The sequence below is a fragment of the Vigna umbellata genome, chromosome 1 (assembly GCF_029865625.1).
Source record: "Vigna umbellata cultivar VRB3 chromosome 1, Vumbellata_1.0, whole genome shotgun sequence".
Taxonomy (NCBI): domain Eukaryota; kingdom Viridiplantae; phylum Streptophyta; class Magnoliopsida; order Fabales; family Fabaceae; genus Vigna; species Vigna umbellata.
In genome coordinates, this window is record NC_142165.1 from 80,184,877 (window position 1) to 80,204,785 (window position 19,909).

Sequence of the window (19,909 nt, forward strand, 5' to 3'; positions counted from 1 at the left end):
TTAAAAGTTCATGAAAAAATCTATAAATATAAGTCAAATATCAAATATATGATTGTTAAGTCTTTTACAATGCATTTATTATAACATTAATTATTAAATCAAATAAATACTAAATTGCTTTAAGTGTAGGAATATTTTTAATATGTATATTCTATCGGTTAGAGTATCCAAATTACAAGAAAAAAAAGATGGGAAATGTGCCAGACTACTCTAAGTGAATTATCTCGATTCTATACATCAGAAACAATATTAAATGCTATAAGTTTTTCATTATAAATTTGTCATATTTTAGATGATATGTTTTTTTAATTTGTATTGATATTTTTGGTATGTATGATTGGTAATTGAGTGTTTTCATTATTTTTCTAAATCTTATTAAGAATATTTTAAGGAGTAATTTGTATTTATTATTCTAATTACATATGTTTATTTTAATTAGATAATTTAAGATTTTTAATATAAAAATTCAACTCGATTTGTCTGGATTTAGATTCAAACATAATCTAACACGTAGAAAAGTTTGTGCCTTATTATATTAAATCTGTTATTCTCGTTGTTCATTTATACTATTACACTAAATTTCTTATATAGTCAACAATTTAAGATGAATTTTCCTTGAAATTGTTTAAAGATCATTTTTCAATCAATTCACTCTCTTATTGATTTTTATTTTAGCTACTCTTTGTTTTACATTCCTTATTTAAAAAATAAATAAATGAACAATAATAGAAAGGTATTTATAGTTTTTTTTTTATATCATATTTTATTTGTCCTTACCACTAAATTATCATTTAAGAAATATCTGTAGAGGGCAATCTTGATTTAACAAGTATAGTATATATTTGATATTTTACAGTTGTCTTATTTAGTCTTTAAAATTCAAGACTATTTTGATTTTGGTCCTTTATACCTTTAAAATCCAAAAAAATTTAAAATACAATTTTAATTACTAAACAGCAAATTCAAAAGATTGAAATAAATTTTTTATATCTGTTTTTAATATTTTACATTTAATATTTTACATTTAATATTTTAATATTTTTTATAGACTAAAACAATTTTTTTAATTTAAGCGACTAAATAAAATCCTTGTACTTTTAAAGGACGTTTAAGTTCAGTCTCACCTGATCACATTATCTAAGGTGCAAAGTATATATAAATATATATAAAAGAAAAGGTCTGTGGTACATAAAAAAGGGTTCTTCTTCAACACAACTGATGACTAACAAATATTAATTAGGGAGTGACTATAAAATTACAACTGCAATTTCCAAAGTTGCTCTCAAAATTCAAATAACTGTAAATAACACCATTGCACTGCACCAAAAATGGTTTCTTCACACACTTTCTCCTACTTATATTCAAGGGAAATGTCTATTCACAATGCCACAAGCATGGCCCCAAAAACAGTGGTGGCAAAACACCACAACAAATCAACTTGCTTGCAATTTCCAACACCAAAGCTAGTGTCACCTGCTGCAGCAGGAGGAGTTGCTTCAGCCTCAGGTACCTCACATGCTCCAAATGTCATGTTAGCCTGCAAAAATCCAAATTCATTACTCTATCAACAACCTCTAGAGAGGGAGAGGAAAATTTTGTCACATGTTGATTGCTGCAAACCTTGCAGGTGGCAATGTTTTCACATCCGCACACTAGATGACCATTAGCAACATCTAGTGCTTCCAAGGCTCCTGCTCCATCACTTCTCTGAAACATCAATGTAAGAAAAAGTTACTATGCTAAAATTAATAACCTATGTACAAATCAGTTTGTCAAAACTGTCATAAAATTTTAGTTTTAACTCTGTATAAGCTATTTTTATCTTACCAAAAAAAATCCCATTCCATTTTTTTTTGCTCTTTATTAAGGAAAAAACTGGTACAAATAGTTGCTCGTTCTATAAGTTGAGAATACCAATCATGGCCAATATTGTAATACCTTGTAGAAGTCAGCAGCAATGAAATTAGGCCAACGTTTGCCAGCTGCTCCATAGCATGTATTGACCATATCAAGCAAAGGACTTGAATTGTCTTTGCAAGACTTGGTTACATCAGGAAGATCTCGAAAGAAGTTCACCAGAACTAATGATCTTGAAGTTGTATTCATAGATGATGACTCTGCACGATTCGGACATGAACCAACCTTCATTCCGCCATTTCCATCTGTGAACCCCATCAGTATTCGCCATTTTTAGAATGCTTAAGATTGGTTATAATTTAGTATGATTCAAACAAATTTACGATTTTTCGTGAAGTTTAATCAATAATAAAGTTATATTTAAAATAATGCCTTAGAGGGTGTGTCTGACATTTCTCTATCCATAATTTTATTTCCTCACACACAGTAAACATAAATTATAGGAACTTGTACTTACACTGGTTTTCTACTAAATATCGCCATTCATAGGCTATCCCTTCAGAAGATTCCTTGGATGCTTTTGAAGTGAAGACAACTAAACGCTGATTCTTCTTGATCATATCATCAATTGTTGGCCAGTTTCCACCATTTTTGGGCATTCTAGACACTGGAAACCAGTATTTTCTCAGTCCAGCAGCATCAAACACCTTTGTTAGGCCTTTTGGTGATGTAACGTAATCCTCAATGAAAATGGTAACAATCTCTGATGGGTTTGCCTCTAGAAATACTAGAATCTCTTTCAGAACATTAATGGCAGGTTGCTGTATTGTTCATATTTCAGACAACTATTGATAACCAGATTTCATGGTCACAGAAAAATACAACTTTTTAATTGCATTATCATTAATTCGTATCACCAACAACCAAGCTATTTCTTACTTACAAAAGCTGTGTAGTTGTAGCACTGACCACCAAAAGAGTGACACAGCCAAACATCATTCTGGAAGTCATACATGTCAAGCATCAACCCTCGTACTCCATTCTTCAAAACAAAAGTGAAATACAAGAATAAGGTGCCAAAATTCTAGAAGTGAAATCATTTTAGATTCCTTTTACGTGAAATGTGAAATGTAAATTAAAAGGGATAACTTCTCTTTCATCCAATTTGTACTATGTATCTTAGATTGTGGGAGTACTTTAAGAATGAGCAGTTCTTGATCTCTATAAAAATTGGTGAGTAATTCCCACCAAGTTACCAAATGTTGTCAAGTCAAGCTATTCAATGAAGTTATTTTACTGTGAGAATACAAACAAGATGAGTTTACTGTTTCACTTGGAAAAAGGTTTGAACTTTGAGCCGTTCCTTCATCTCTGTTCTACCAACTCAAAACGTGTCGTTATAAAATTATTAAAAAATAAGCAGCGTTTCACACAAAGGCACTAACTAATCCAGTTAAACTAGAAACAGATTGTAATATTCAACCACAGGAAAAACAATCCTGATTGTTTAGTCAGATTAATATATAATTCCCTCATGTAAGACATTCTTTGTACCTAGGAAAACAGATAAAGCCATCCTCATCACTGGTGGGCTTGAACAATGCAAGCATCTCATTAAAGAAATTAAACTAGGAACCACTTGAACTATTCAACCGTGTAAACAAATTCTAGTAGTTCAATTTATTTAAAATACAAAATCTTGGCCTGTTTTCAATAGGGATTTATCCTGCAGCAAGCAACCGTATAGCCAACCACTTTCTGACTTTTCAGTTTTAAAGAATTGAAAAGAAACATAATGGGGACCTTATGTTCTTTGCAATGAGCAGAAGGCAGAAACGTTACTCTCCCGGAATGTAGAATGGACACAATGAGGGACACGACAAAATGATCACCAACAACTGCTTAAAGTTTCAGAAATCTTTTCCTTTCTTTACTTAAACTTCTCGGGAATTCAAAATTTTTCAAGTATCCAAATACCACCATTATATAAGAGCAATAAAAATAAAGTACAAAACCTAGACACGCTTATTAAATGTTTTTGGCATTGTTTTCTAAAGAAAACAAAGTTTGACATTTTAATCCACCAATTAATAAAAATCATTTTCAATATAAGTTGTTAATAAATTTATCTTATTTCAGACCATGTACAATTTATTATAATTACAAGTGTTTACAACCTATTTTCTATACATAATCTTTTTCATGACAGCTGTATCATTTAAGTGAATTAATAACATTATTTTGATAAATAATCAAATAAATGGTTTTTAATTGGTTGTATAAGTTATATTAAGTTGCCAGTGAATGGAAAAAGTAAAGATGTAAGCAAGTTAATATAAAGTTTTTACAATTAAAGAAAAAGAAAAACGATGAAAGAGAAAGAACCCACGTTAAGTTGGCTAGTGATGGAGTCTTGTTGATTGGTGGGAGCAAGAATAACAGAACCCGCCATTGGTTTCTGACCCAAAATCGCAAATGAATTATGCGTCGTCAGCCATGAATACCGATTGAACGGCAACCCTTTTACCTGTTCAAAAACTGAAAACTTCATCACCAGCACTTTCAAGCCACAACACAACAAAACTCAAAAAGCCCAACCGCAGTAAAAAAAGGTGAGACCTTTGAAGTGGGGTTGATGGGTTGAATGCGAGTGCATCTTGGTCGCACGTTCCCATTGGCCACGCACGTTTCGCAGTGCAAACCCGAGTCGCAGTTCCTGTCTGCTACGCATGTTTTTCCTTCCTGTTGAAGAGTGTGGAGTTGGGAGACAAGTTTATCGAAATTAGAGACAAAAAGGTTATCGAAAAGCATTAAAGTTGTTGGTTTATACCTTGAGAGCGAGTGAGGAGTGGACAAGGAGCAAAATGGCGAAAAGGGTTGTCGCAAGTGTTGGATTCTGCGAGAAAGAAAGAGGAAAGTGAAGTCTGTGTTTTGAAACAGAGGAAGAACAGAGGATGAGGAAGAAGGAAGAAAGATACCTGCATGATGATTATTTGTTGTGCTGATAGGGTGAGAGGAAAGATGAGATAGTGTCGCCTTTATCTTTCAGTTACAGTTGAATGCGAAATTTGAATTCCAAAGAGTGCAATATGTGAGCAAGACGTGTGAGCTGAACGTGAACCTTTTCACAGCATATTTATGTGTAACTACTGATATTCTAACTAACCTACACCACTTTTATAAGAGGAAAATAATATGATTAAATGGAAACCAAGTATTAATAAGATAATGATAATAAAAATGATTTTATACATGTAAAAGTTATGTAACATGTTTTGTCTGGATTAGGATATGTAATTTGAAACATTGTTTTGCAGATGGCAGGAGGAAACGTCAAGGAATGTAACTTGATTTAATGGAAAGCGCAGAAAATTTATTTATACATGTGAGGTGATGTAATTTTAAAAGAATATTCTTTTATTAAAACAATTAATTCAGAAAATAATAACAATTTATTTATTAAAAATATTAATCATTTAAAATTACTGTTTATTACTTTTTAATAAATAATAAAGTTAAAAAAAAATAAACATCAGATATAGTAATTTATTAAACAATCTTCCTTAAATTCATTATGTTTTTTTTCATCTCACACTTCAATTTTTCTTTCAAACTTTTCATACAAGTCATCACAAATCAATTAGACTACATGTTACTATAGGCCCAATTATGATCGAACGATAAGGGTTGTAAAGAAAACGTCTTGGAATCGCTCTGTCCCGACAACTGTTGAGCATAGTTAAGAAGCAATTAATGTCGTAACGGCTACTGTCGAGCGGTTAAGATTTGGATTAATGACGAGGTAAATTAATTAGTCAGATTCAAAGAGAGGTTTACTTTCGAGATAAAAGGGGACTTTTTGACTTTTGATTACTCATAATATACCTGCTAAGAAAAATTCTGACTTGATGGTTGGTGTATCTTCTGCAGGTCACCCTCATTCGGCGTTTGGTTAAGTGGAGTTAGGAGAGGTAGAATGCTCGACAAAAAGACGTTTAGTGGAGATCCTCGTCCCATTTCAGCATAAACACTACATATACATAATTCTTACAAATCATTTCGAATCAATTCCCATAAATTCTTAAATCAATCTCCTTATACTCTTACAAATACTAAATAATTTTTACCAAACAAAACATTAGAGAGAGAAAATACAGGTACAAAGTGTAAATGAAATACTTTGAGAAAATGCTATATATTAGGTAAGTGTTACACAATTGTGAATCTCTATAATTTTATATATGATTTTTGTTAAAATTACTTTTTGTTATATAAAATATACAGTAGGTATTACTTTGTATTATGACATTTAAGTTAAGTTGATATTTTAAAATACATTAATCATTTCTCACTACAAAGTACTGTTAAAAAATATTGTTAAGAATATGAATAATTTTAGATACAATTATTATTAATATTTATCATCATTATACATACAGCCATTTAAATGACATTGTGTTATGAACAACTTTTGATGAATTCGTTCAAGTACTAATAAAATTTATCAAAAGAGATTTTGTTTATTTTGTGTGCTAATTTATTACTTTATAAGACAAATGTACACATGATCTTTAAAATTATTTCTTACAAGGTCAACAATTTTTTTTAGAAAACTAAGGCAATATAGTGGTTATAAAAATTAATCTTATGTTTACATCAAACTTTTTTTTTAAGAATGTGTTTAAAATTTTTCTATACAAAAAAACTTTTCTGAAAAGATAGAATAAGAGTCTTGCAAAAGCATCCAAGTTGTTCATCATATACTTTAAATGAGAGTGGAAAGTAACTTTGATAAGTCAATGTTATGTAAAAAAAAAGTTGTGTAAAGAAATTATGTATATTTAGTGTTGCATAAAAAACACTTAATCATATACATTGTCTGACGGGATAGACCATAAATAAAGAAGACAAAGACTCGTAATCCTCACAACGACTCTAAAACCATTTGCAAAGACTTTTTTCTTTTAATCTTTATATAAAAAAAATCTTTGTGAAGAAGATATATTGTTGGTGCTTGCTTTCAAGCAATCTTAAGTCTTTTGTGTGAGAGGAAGAATATTGTTTGTATTAATAGTCATCTAGAAAAGTATACTCAAACTTGTATTTGTTTTAGGATGTTAATCACTTTTTGTTTGGAATGGTTGAGTTCCAAAGTATATTCCATCTTAACAAAGAGTGATTGCATTATTAAAAATATACCGTCTTAACAAAAAATTATGACCTTTCAAATAAAACTCATATTTAGTTAGGGGTTACATGATATAAAGAGTACTAATATATATATATATATATATATATATATATATTCACTATCAATTATTTTATAGTTATATAATTATATTGATTTCACATGATAAAAAAATATTATTTTATACTTGTTTCATCAAAATATTAATGAATTTGGTCTTAAATGTTAAAAAATTTAGTCTAAAATATAAGGAATGTGTAAAGCTAAGCATTGAATCTTGAAATTTGTCAAACATTAATAATTTTAAATTAAACAATAACCACTAAAATATTAATAGTCTTTTGTAGCACTAAGTTTCTTAATTCATAAAAACCTTTCCTTATTCATTTTCTTCTTTCTGGTGAGTGCGATTCTCTGTTTTTTTTTCATAAAATTAACCTTTTAATTGTATTTAGGATAATAATACTTTGACAACATTTTTTTATAACATTTTAACATCATTTGTCATTTTGTGATTGGTCCATGTTGGTGTTTATGATTATTATTATTGATTATAGAATAATTTTGGAGACATGATGTTAAAATATTGTCAAAATATCATTATCCTTGTATTTATCTCCAAGTAGTTACATAAAGGAGTAATTGTATCCTTCTTTATTGTTGCCAGATTTTCACCTCCTAAATTCCTATTATGGTCTTTAAAATTTATTTTTTAATATGAGCCCATAACATGATTAATTGTGTGTTTTGCTCTGTTGTTAGTCTTAGTTTACCATTTAATATTTAATACAAGAAATATTTAAAAATAAATATAAGAGAAGATAATACTAATAATTTATAGTTTTTATTATTATTCTTATTATTCTTATTATTATTATAATTATTATTATTATCATTATTTTTATTATAATAATAATAATATTATTACACTAGTGCAGCGAAGGGCTTTTACCGCGGTTCATTTTCACTATACGTCGCGGTTCTTGAACCGCGGCATATTCAGCCGCGGTAGTAAGTCAGACACTTTATACCGCGGTTAGAACCGCGGTATATAGGCTGCGGAATATGCCGCGGTTGTCTAGGGAACCGCTGCCTAAACCCTAAAAAAAAATGAAAATGGCGGATCATGTCCTCCAATTTGTCTTCATCCGGTCGATCTTCTTCCATGGTGGAATCAGTAACATTTACACTTTGAGAGTCAGTGGGAAAATCCATTTCTTCGCCGTGCCAGATCCATGTTGTATAGCATCTTAGAAAACCATCACATATAAGATGTTCTCTAATTTGAGTTGCGTTCAACTTTCTCCCATTCAAACAGTTCACACAAGGACATCTAAACTTCACTTCATCATCAGTTCTCCCCTCATTACGTTGCGCAAATTGTATAAATTCCTCTACACCTCTCTCGTACTCAGCACTAATACGTGGTAAATTAATCCAATTTCGATCCATATTCCTAAATATTACATAAATAATATTTTAAGGTTTATAAATAATACAAGAACTACAACACACATTACCAAAACTATAGCAAAAACCATACCATACATTACCAAAACTATAACAATTTCATGCATTATCAAAATTAAAGCAAAAATTATACCATACATTACCAAAACTATAGAAACTTCATACATTACCAAAACTAATGAAGAAATAACGTTAAGAATGCAAAAGGACATAAATACCTGGAAGAGGAACGACGGCGGTGAGGGTGAAAAACGCAACGAAATCACGATTTTGATCGGCTAAAACTCGTTTTTATCGTCAAATATGAATAATGACCGAACAATTCTGAGTTTAAACGGTGAAAAACGCGAAATCTGAGGTGATGGGTGGTTCGGAGGAGAAGAAACGCGAAAGAAAACAGAGAACGCGCGAGGAAGACGACACTGTTCCAAGTTTTAATTTTTAACTCTGAACGGGGGAATCTACCGCGGTTCACTACTTAACCGCGGTATAAAAGGGGTATATGCCGCGGTTGGACGTGAAACCGCGGCATATACTATTTTAAAAAATTATCAGAAATGGCATTTTTGAAATTATTTTCAAACTATATGCCGCGGTTCAGCGGGCAACCGCGGCATATACCTCGAAATATTTCAAATAAACATTAAATTAATTTCAGATAGGAGAATATGCCGCGGTTGCTCGTAGAACCGCGGCATATACCCCTTAAACGTGTTCAACACAACTGTCTCCCCAACTGCCTTTCAGAGAATTTCAGAAGTTACAGGGGGTATATGCCGCGGTTCTCTGGGGAACCGCGGCATATACCCCCTGTAACTTCTTAAATTCTCTGACTGGCAGAGAAGTTGAGACGTTACAGGGGTATATGCCGCGGTTCCCCAGAGAACCGCGGCATATACCCCCTGTAACTTCTGAAATTCTCTGACCCAGTCAGCACCTGCAATAAATTGGCTGGGTATATGCCGCGGTTCTCTGCACAACCGCGACATATACTCTGTTATTTAATTTTTTATTCATACGTGGCGTCAATGGCAATGGTTGACTGGGGTATATGCCGCGGTTCCCAGTAGAACCGCGGCATATATGTTCGTTTTATTTACAAAACTGCCACCGCGCACCATTATGCTGCGGTTTTCGTTGAACCGTGGCATAATGTGCGCTGTAAAAACCCGATTTTTTACTAGTGTTATTATTATTATTATTATTATTATTATTATTATTGTTGTTGTTGTTGTTTTTATTATTATTATTATTTATTATAATTATTATCACTGAGTTTTTATGGTGAATTCTAGAAATCGTATAGATTAATTGAACACAAATAATAAAACGCTCTTAAAAGACATAAAATTTAGTCTTTATTCCAAAGAAGAAAATATATGAAAATGAATTCTCATGAAACACGAAAAACAATTTATTGGAGAAATTAGAAGTAATGTATTATTGTATTAAATGCATGAGTTGAAAGTTAACTTAACATGTATGGAGAATAACAAGCTCCATTTGCTTTGTAATGCAAGAATGTCTCGAGCTTATATTTACACCTGAATTCAAAGAATGAAAAAGTATCATATATCTCATAGTAAAAATTATTCCATTCTAATCTCATTCTTTATTTAATTTAGACACGTTAACATAATAACAAAATAATAATAATAATAATAATAATAATAATTATAATTATTATTCTTTGTTAGAAATCTTCTAATAACACTAAATATTTTTTCTGGTTTTTATAATTTTGGGAATGTGAAACAAGAGAGGCAAATAAGAATTGGGTTATTACTAAAGATTTGGGTTAAATATGTTTTTAATCTCTTAACTATTAAGAGTTTTTGGGTTTAGTCTCCCTTCCAAACTTTGGTTCACTTTGATTTTTGTCCTTAAAGAAATTGTAATATTTTATCTTCCATGACCAACTTTGTTAATTTTTTTCTGACGTGGTTAATGGTATGCCATGTGTAAGACCAATTCTAATTTTGTTTCTGACTATAATTAAAATTAAAAGAAAACACAATAAATTGTAGGGTCAAAACTGCAATCCCTTCTCTTCTTCGTTCATGGATTCATCTTCTGGGAATACTCTTTACTTCTCCATCTTCAACCAGCCATGACCAATTAACGTTCCAAACCAATTTCAAGTTACCACCCAAAACCCAGACTTATCCAACCTTTCCCATTACTACGCATTAGAAAACAATCATACCAAAACATTCCAATTTTAAATGTATAAACCCAATACAGGAACATGTATCATATCATTCTTATCTTCTCCCTAACCCCTATACAATTATTGAAGTACTCACTATTTTCATTTTATAAAAACACATTTAACAAACCATCAATCCGTTCACAGTTAGAACAAAGGACATAGGTGAAACTATTATCCAATCAATTAACCCATCAAGATAAAATAACCCCCCAAACCTGGACACTTTGCTCTTCCTCACTATTTTACCCTTTCCACTAGGTTTCGTAGCTTCACACATTTCGCATTCCAGTCGAATAACTTCCTAACTTGCAACTCGTGCCTCATAAAATCTCTTTCTCACTCTTAAGTTCTAAACCTTTGCTTTGATGCCTTTAACCCTCATTTTCTTGCCCTTTTATAGGCTTCCTCCATCACCCCAAACACAATTTTTGAACCTTAGAATTAATTCCTAGGATTCTTCTTCTCCTTTACTCCTTTGAAACCCCACCTTCCTTTCCTTTAATTCCCATTTTCATTACTCTTCAGAACAATAAAGGTTGTTGATCTCCCTCACACAAGTGATTCCTTTACTCTAGGGTTTTGCTAGTCTTCTCTGGAGGCACCGCCTTCAACGATGTGCTCAAGAATTTCACTAACCGCGTTGCTTACGTTCTTCCTGTTTTCGACGATGGTGGTAGTACTGCGGAGATTGTTCGTGTTCTCGGTACAACACTTTGTTAATTAATAATTATACCTGGAGAAGGGGGAAGAAATGTGGAATGCCCTCCACCCTAATTTTTGGGGGAATAGGTTTAGGAAAGGGGGAAGGAAAGAAAAAGTAAGTGAGAGTGGAAAATATATGATAAATTTTGTGATTTGAGTTGATGATAGATGAAAAAAAAAATGAGGTCAAAATGAGTTGGAATCATGGTCACAAGAAAGTAAGTGTAATAGTTGGAAATGGACTTGGTGTTGGCCATGACTGGTTGAAGATGAAGAAGAAAAGAGTGTTCCATAAGATGAACCCTTGAACGAAGAAGAAAGAGATTCCAGTTTTAACCCTACAATTTAATCATTTTTCTTTTAATTTTAATTAGAGTTAAAAACAAAATTTGAATTGGCCTTCCACGTATGTCAGAAAAAAATTAACTGTCGTTGGTCATGGAGAACAAAATATTATAGTTTTCTTAAGGATAAAGATTAAAGTGAATCAAAGTTTGGAAGAGGGACTAAATCTAAGTAAACCAAAATTTGGAAGAGAAATTAAACTCAAAAATACTTGATAGTTGAGATGCTAAAACATATTTAACCCGAAAGACTTGTATAAAATTATTCAGGAGATGATATACTTGTCTGTCCCACATAATTTAGTAAAATCTAAACTTTTAGGTGAAGTTAAGTTTGTGAAGTTAATTGTTTTGATATTCTGAAGTGAATTAATTCACTTTTCATTTATATCTTGAAATATAAATAGGGTCTTGACTTTAAGAAAAAAAATATTGAAAAGTAAAGTTAAATGCTTTTATAAATGAAGTGAATGTTAAGTTCAATTTTTTGAAAATAAATATATTTATTATTTTTTAAACACTTTTTCATAAAAGTGATTAATTTTTAATAATGAACTTTAGCAAACATAAAATAACATAATTCAGACTTAATTCAATTGGAACATTGTTAAACTAAAAATGGTAAAAATTATTAGGACAACCATAATCAAGATTACGATATGCTCATCAATTTTATTCTTGTATTCTCAGTTTATTTAATTATTTATATCTCTAAACAAAAATTCCAAGGATAAACTTTCGTGACTAAGATTCATTTGAAGAATGCTTGATTTTAAGCTAAGGGGTAAAAAACTTCATTGTTGTAAACAAAAAAGTAAATCAAGTTTTAATTCCAATAAACAAGCAACTTCGCATCCATCACATACCCTTCTAGAAAAACTTTCAAGTGAATTTTAGATATTACATTAACTTGTGTGAGTTTATGATGCAAAAATTTGATATGTTTGTTATACGAAAAGTATGTTTTACATAAATGTACTTATTTTAAAAATAACAAAGTATGATACGTAATATATGTATATTGAAAAATTATAAAATTTTTAAAAAACATAATAAATATATAATTATTATTGTGAATCCAAATTAAAATCATAGCGTATGTACTAAAATTTTTAACATAAAATCTTATATATTATTACCACTAATATATTGATTTATATATTAGATAATTTATTGATAAATATTAGTAAAGTATCCTAAAATTCATATACGGATACATATGAATATACGTCAACTCAGATACGTGAGACAAATTAAAGTATATTAGGTGCATGAGAATAGACAAACTTCTAACATAATATTTTTAAGGACTATAACATTTTAACAACTTTTTGATAACCGATTATCTGTCATTATTTTATTAGTTCATTTATTTAAAACAATCACGTGTTATATCATATATGTTATTGTAAAAAAGAGTAGTTAAAAGAGAGTTTTTCCTAATTTGAAGTGTGTTATCCTTCATCACATGCATAAAAAAATAACTTAAGTCAATTCATTGGTTGTATACCTATACCTGCCACGATGATTGCAATGAGCTTGTTTATGTCTGAAGCAAGTTTTCATTTGCCACGTCTAATGCTTGAGGAGCTCCACCACCGTCACTTCTCTGGATGTTTCAGCCACGTATAAGTTCCATTGAATATATATATGAATATGTAGCTTATAATTGATGCTATTAAGGAAGTGGTTTTCAAAGTGCTATAAAACGTTTACCTTGTAAAAGTCAACAGCAACATAATTAGGCCATCGATTACCTGCAGCAGTGAAGCACATATTCATCATGGTCATCAAAGGAGAAGAGTTATCCCTACATGCTTCCTCAGAATTTTTGACATTTCGAAAGTAGTTCATTAAGACCAATGACTTTGTTGTTGTGTTCATCGGAAGTGATTCAGCTCGATTTGAACAAGAACCTCCTTTCATGCCATCATGTCCATCTACAATATCAAAACTGGTATAAATTATTAGACCCATTTAATTATAGAATTTGATTCCGAAAGAATGTGTGAAACTCACAATGATTTTCGACAACATAATTCCACACAAACGCAATTCTTTGGTAATCCTCCTTAGTTGCATTTGAAGTGAACACAATTAACCGATGATTCCTGCGTATCATTTCTATGACTGTTGGCCAATCACCACCGTTTTTGGGCATTTTCGACACTGGAAACCAAAATTTCCTCAGCCCAGCTGCATTAAAAACTTTATTCACACCATTTGGCGATGTTACATGATCCTCAATGAAAATGGTGATGATTTGTGTTGGGTGTGTTACGAGGAATGCCCTGATCTCTTTTAGAACATGAATGGCAGGTTGCTGTTAAATTGTACCTCGTATTTCAAAATTATAGGACCCTTAAGAATGTCAAACAAAGACATGTTTAAGCATTACCAAATCAAACAACACTTTAACTTTGAAGAGTGGTGATTGTGAATTTTTTACAAAATGCCTTACAAAAGCTGTATATCTAGAGCACATCCCTTGACATAGCCAAACGTCATCTTTATAATCACTCATGTCCAACATCAATCCTCTTACACCATTCTGCAACAAAAAATGTCTGACAAATACTATGAGCATATGAAGTTGTCTTGAAAATCTGAAACGATATTCATCTGATAATCATTACTGTTTTTGACATTTACTTAACATACCTTGAGTTGGTCTGTAATGGAATCTTCTTGGTTCATGATGGCCAAAATTGGAAAACCGATGCTTGAATTCATTCCCCTCCATGCAAATGAGTTATGAGTTGTAAGCCATGAGTAATGGTTGAATGGAAGATCCTTCACCTGTACATCATTCATCATACTCTTAATTATACAAAATTTATTGAGAGGTACAAAACAGGTTGATGAACATGGTAAGGACCCTTAAAATAGGACTTATAGTTCGAATTCGTGTACACCGATTTTTCGAGTTGCATTCTATGCACTGCAATCCCATGTCACAGTCATTAATGTCTCGAGAACATGTTTCTCCCACCTATTCAAGCAAGTTTCACACAATAACCATGATTTTCATAAATCACTGAAAGCATTGAACATATATATAACTGTAACTAGAACATGTTTACAGTTATTTTTATGAAATTTTATGAAAATACAAAATACTTATAGTTACCATGAGAACGATGTAGCAAGCAAATACAAGACTTGTGCTGATCAAAGTAGCGATGAGAAGGTAGTTCTGCAAAAGAACAAAGATGAAAGTTTGAATGTAAAGCAATATGCAGAGCAGAATCTTAACATTGCAATGTACCTCCATTATTTGCTATTCTATGCATTACTTACGCAACCAACCAATTCATATATATATATTTATTGGAAATGAAACTTCATATATTTGAATGGCTAACATATATTTTAATCATATTTCGATTGTCGGATAACATTAATTTGTCTAAAACAGTTCCAAAGGGTTATGTAATTTAGGAATGCTTTGGTCTTATCACATAGCAAAAGTACGTTCAAAAAATATAAAACAGTTGAACCAAACAATAACGTCATGATGGTGACCCAAGAATAAAAAGAAAAAAAATGAAAATGACTATAAAACGTGCATTATTCAATTATTATCATATGGCAGTTCTACAGCCTAGTATTATTGCAAGATGTTCCTCTTACGGGAATAAAAAACAAAAAATAGAAGTGGCTTATGCAATTGTTCCTAACTCGATTATGTAGAATATACTAATTAAAAACGAATTATTATCACCTCTATATATATATATGGGAAAAAAATGTTCTAAAAAATCTTGTTTGTTGCAATGATGTGTTTATGTATTATTTATGTTTATATTCATGTCTTCCTTTTCAGAATAAATGTTAAATTGAAAAAATAAAAAAGAATTGTTTTTCTATCTCTGCGTTTAAATAATACAATATTCATCTGTGTAGAATGTTCACAAGAAAAAGCATTTTAGATTTGATCAGATGGGTGAAGAAAACAGTAGGATTATTAAGCATGATACGTTCAAGAGGAAAAGAAGAGTAAAATGTAATTTGAATATTAGAGTTTTAAATGAGAGAAAAGGTGTAAACAAATGCTCAAATTAATTATATGCACCCTTGTATATGTGTAAGTTTGATATATTAATTAATTAACTAACTCATAAATATTAAAATTTGAAATGTTTAACCTTTGAGAATATAGATTAGCCATTGAAATTATGATTTTACTAGAAGATACATTACCGAAAGAGTTATTTTGCATTAAGATTTTGTAGAACAATAATTTCGTTATAAATGTTTGATTGACCAAAATCGACAAACGTTTAGCTCGAAGATTCAATTACGAGGGGACGAACAATTATTGTTTCCAAAATAATTAATAATATCATAATTAACATGTTTGGTTATAAAAAAATTGAATAAAATTGAATGTCCTTGTGATTTTGGTATAGCTTATAGTAACAGGTTTATAGTACATTTTCAAAAGACTTGTTGGGCCAATTTAGGTAATTTTAGTCTTTGGGTCTAGCGGGCTGATTTACTTGTGTAGTTTTTTTTTCAAAAGAAAAATATTTTACAATCATATAAAAATATAAAAATTAGTTTATATATAACGTTCATATAAAGTTTATGTTAGGGGCATAATCTATAATTATCGTTTCTATGAATTAAAATATCATCTATTATTATTTGATATTTACTATATTTATAACGTAAGGGAACCTATAAAAAATATGAATTAATTTTAAATCTTTATTTTTTATTTTTTAATATTTAACTTTATTCTAATATACAATACAGTCCAGATAAACTAGAAAATTAAAAAAGAAAAAGAAAACAATGAAACTCGTGATGGTCCTGGTCACTGTGCATTAGGGGCGTGGGATTATATTTTTCATATTGAACTAAATTAAAGAGTCAAGAAAAAAAATTGTGCTAATCTAATTTAAATTTTATTATCTATCATTTGAGCATGACTCATAATATACGTAGCAAGTAATTGAAATTAAGATTTCTAATTTGATTTAGCAACATAGAAATAAAAGAAGTTGTGAAAGAGTTTATACATAGTTATTTAATCTCGTGAAAATTATTTATGTTTAAAAGAAACCTGGAGATAGTCTTTGTTTGAGTTGAGAATATATACAATATATTTTACAATTTTTTTAACCTATAAAATGAGGTTATGGTTAAAACTTTAGGTCCTCTTAATTAAAATTGTGATACCAAGTTAAAAACAATATTTATTAAAGTTGTGATAACAAGTTAAAAACAATATAGAGTTGAATATTTTTCGTGTTACTATCACTAGTGATTTACTTCACCTAATTTATTTTTGATAATGAATGACTTCATAATAAAAAAAATCACACTAACCGTTTTATAAATAAAAAAAAATGATTTATGTCGTAGGTTTGAGTATTTGACGTGAAACATATAATTTATGTTGGATTTTGTAGTGTTTGACATAAATTATATATTTTACATTGATAATAGAAAGTCTGATGTAAATTTCTTTTTATAAATTAAAATCATGGTTCCTTCTTCTTTTTTCATTATAGAAAAATAACGAAAATGTTTTTGCGAGTTATGATCGATCTCTAACAACCAAATGATGGTGGTTTAGGGATTCATTTATACATTTTTGTTGGCTTTTGCTACTCTTTCCATTTTCATTTCTGACCATATATGGGGAAGTTTAATCATAAATTTGCATCAATGTTCTTTTTATTTGGTTTCTAATGTTTATTTATAAAAATATATTGTGTAGTAAAAACTTTAGGTTCTTTTTACCACATTTAAAATCAAAATCGAACTTTGGTTCTCACGTTGTTTCATTTCTATCACTAAAAAACCTATAATAATATAAATAAACAGATATAACTAGTATGTAATTAAAGATAAATATAAATAAATATAAGTAGTACATAATTGGATATACATATAAATAAATAAATACAATGAGATTAGGAGCGTCATTAACATAAATATAAATAATACAAATATAAATAAATAAATATAATGAAATTAGAGACTAATATATTAAAATTATTTTTTCCCTCTTTTCTCCTCTTTCTTTTACTTTTCTTCTCTTTTGATTTTCTTCTCCATGTTTTCATTCTCTTTCTTCCCTTTCTCCTTATCTTTTTACGTAAATCCCTCCTATTTATAGCCATACTTAATTTTTTTTATTTACTTTCATTATAGGTATTAATTACTTTCAGATTTTTAACCAAGCACGCTTATAAATTAGTACGAGATAAGCTCCTACCCCCTTCCATTTTTTTTTTCTTTATGTTATTTAAAAATAATAACAAAATATTTATATAATTTATAAAGAGTAGAATGCTTATGTATGAAAAATATTACATTATAAATTTTTATATGTTATAATAAGTCAAGTGGATCGAGTCAATCAAATTACACTTGGGATGATATACTCATAACTAGAAAGAATTATGTTATGGCTATGACCTATAATTTTGGTTTAGTGGTAAGTGATTGATTCAACAATTAGTATTAGATTTAAGGTTTTAAGTTTGATTTTCACTGAAAAATTGTTTAAAGAGAGACTATTTCATGTTCCATATATATTTCTTGGTGTAGACCAATGGGTTCATTCATAATCAAAGAATTTGATTTCTAGTAAAACAATTGTAAAGCAAAATTTTGTTATAGAATGCATCAATTTTCCCATGGTGTAGGTCAAGTGGGCCAAGTTATAATCAAATCATGACATTTAAAATGGTACACTATAAAAAGTAGAAAGAGGTGTGTCCTAACTATTAACCATAACTTTTGGTCCAATGGTGAACTCTCAATCCAATAAAAACAAGTAACAACAATAATAAGTACTATTTCGAGAGTAGTCACTCTCGAAGTACCTGAAAAACACTAGAGGGGGGTTGAATATTGTTAATGACAAACTTTTTGCAACCCTTCTAATATAGTACATTATCGAGCTCTAAAATTTTCTTTTAAAAGCTTAGACGCTTGACTTGATAAATATGAATAAACAATAGTAGTTTTTGTCGTGCTATTCAGAATATATCTTGCAATGTTTTGTAAGAACTTCCTTTATGAAAAATTATTGTTTAGCTTAGAAGATTATTGTGTTTGGAAGTAAAGCACAACTGTAGGTTTTTGTAAGAAGATAGTTTAGATAAGAGAAGAGATAATTGCCAAGTGTTTTTAAAGAACTTCCTTTATGAAAAATTATCATTTAGCTTGGAAGATTGTTGTGTTTGTAAGTAAAATGCAACTACAGGTTTTTGTAAGAGGATCATTTAGATAAGAGAAAAGATAATTACACAAGTGTTTTTATATCGATTCGCTCCAAGTAAGCTACATTCAGTCTCCTCCGCAGAAGAATTCCACTATATTTGCGGGTATTTTAAAACTCGAGGGTACTTGTGGATACCCGGAAATATATAAAAAAAGAAGAAGATATTTTATAAATGTTTAACATAAAATATAAATAAAAGGGTTAAATATGTTTTTAGTCTTAAACTATTATGCGATTTTAGTTTCGTCCTTCTCTGAAACTTTGATACACTTTCATCCCTCTCCTTTTAAAAAGTGTCATGTTTACTCCTCCATGACTAACAACGTTAGTTTTTTTCTAATGTGGCTAACGGTGTTCCATGTGTTAGGCTAATTTGAATTTTGTTTCTTATTGTAATTAAAATTAAAAGAAAAAATATTAAATTGTATGGTCAAAATCGGAAAACCTTCTCTTCTTCGTTCACGGGTTCACCATGATGGGGGCATTCTTCCCTCTCTATCTTCAAGGCAGCCATGGCTAACATCAGGTCCAACAGTCATGAGCGGATCGAGATCCTACAGCTGCCCTGCGTCTTGAAGAATGAGGACGAGAGGAGCGAGATCTCCTTCATGAGATGGAGGTCCACAACATCGAGGTAGTGTGAGAGTTTCTCTTGCAGCGCGAGGTTCTTGGCAACGTTGGCAAAGGGGAAGGCGGCACGGAACATAGCTCTGTCCTCGAGGCAAAAGTCCTCCTTGAAGTAGAGCGCAGGGACCTTAGAGGCGGCAACGACATTGGCGAGGTCGTTGATTTGTTCCTTGGAGGTGTGGTTACAGATGTCCTCGAAGCGATGGTAGGTTTTGGCGATAGGAATGACGTAGTTGTGGAAGTCCGATTGGGAAACCTCTTAG

General features: G+C 30.5%; 2 protein-coding genes across 2 annotated transcripts; both read right to left on the reverse strand.

Annotated features, from left to right (window-relative positions):
- Positions 1–1,144: 1,144 nt before the first annotated feature.
- Positions 1,145–11,004, reverse strand: LOC148206528 (PI-PLC X domain-containing protein At5g67130-like). Its single transcript, XM_088108040.1, has 9 exons — positions 10,943–11,004; positions 4,688–4,835; positions 4,477–4,599; positions 4,247–4,384; positions 2,801–2,899; positions 2,375–2,678; positions 1,939–2,162; positions 1,621–1,707; positions 1,145–1,537 (listed from the first exon to the last, which is right to left on the reverse strand). The coding sequence occupies exons 1-9, from the start codon at positions 11,002–11,004 to the stop codon at positions 1,379–1,381; spliced, it is 1,344 nt and encodes a 447-aa protein (XP_087964166.1). The 3' UTR covers positions 1,145–1,378.
- A 2,278-nt stretch (positions 11,005–13,282) lies between these two features.
- On the reverse strand, positions 13,283–19,533 carry LOC124821639 (PI-PLC X domain-containing protein At5g67130-like). The gene is made up of 8 exons (XM_088108046.1): positions 19,465–19,533; positions 14,904–14,969; positions 14,652–14,765; positions 14,435–14,572; positions 14,235–14,324; positions 13,793–14,096; positions 13,490–13,713; positions 13,283–13,382 (listed from the first exon to the last, which is right to left on the reverse strand). Exons 1-8 carry the CDS (start codon positions 19,531–19,533, stop codon positions 13,317–13,319), a joined length of 1,071 nt encoding a protein of 356 aa, XP_087964172.1. The 3' UTR covers positions 13,283–13,316.
- Positions 19,534–19,909: the final 376 nt, after the last annotated feature.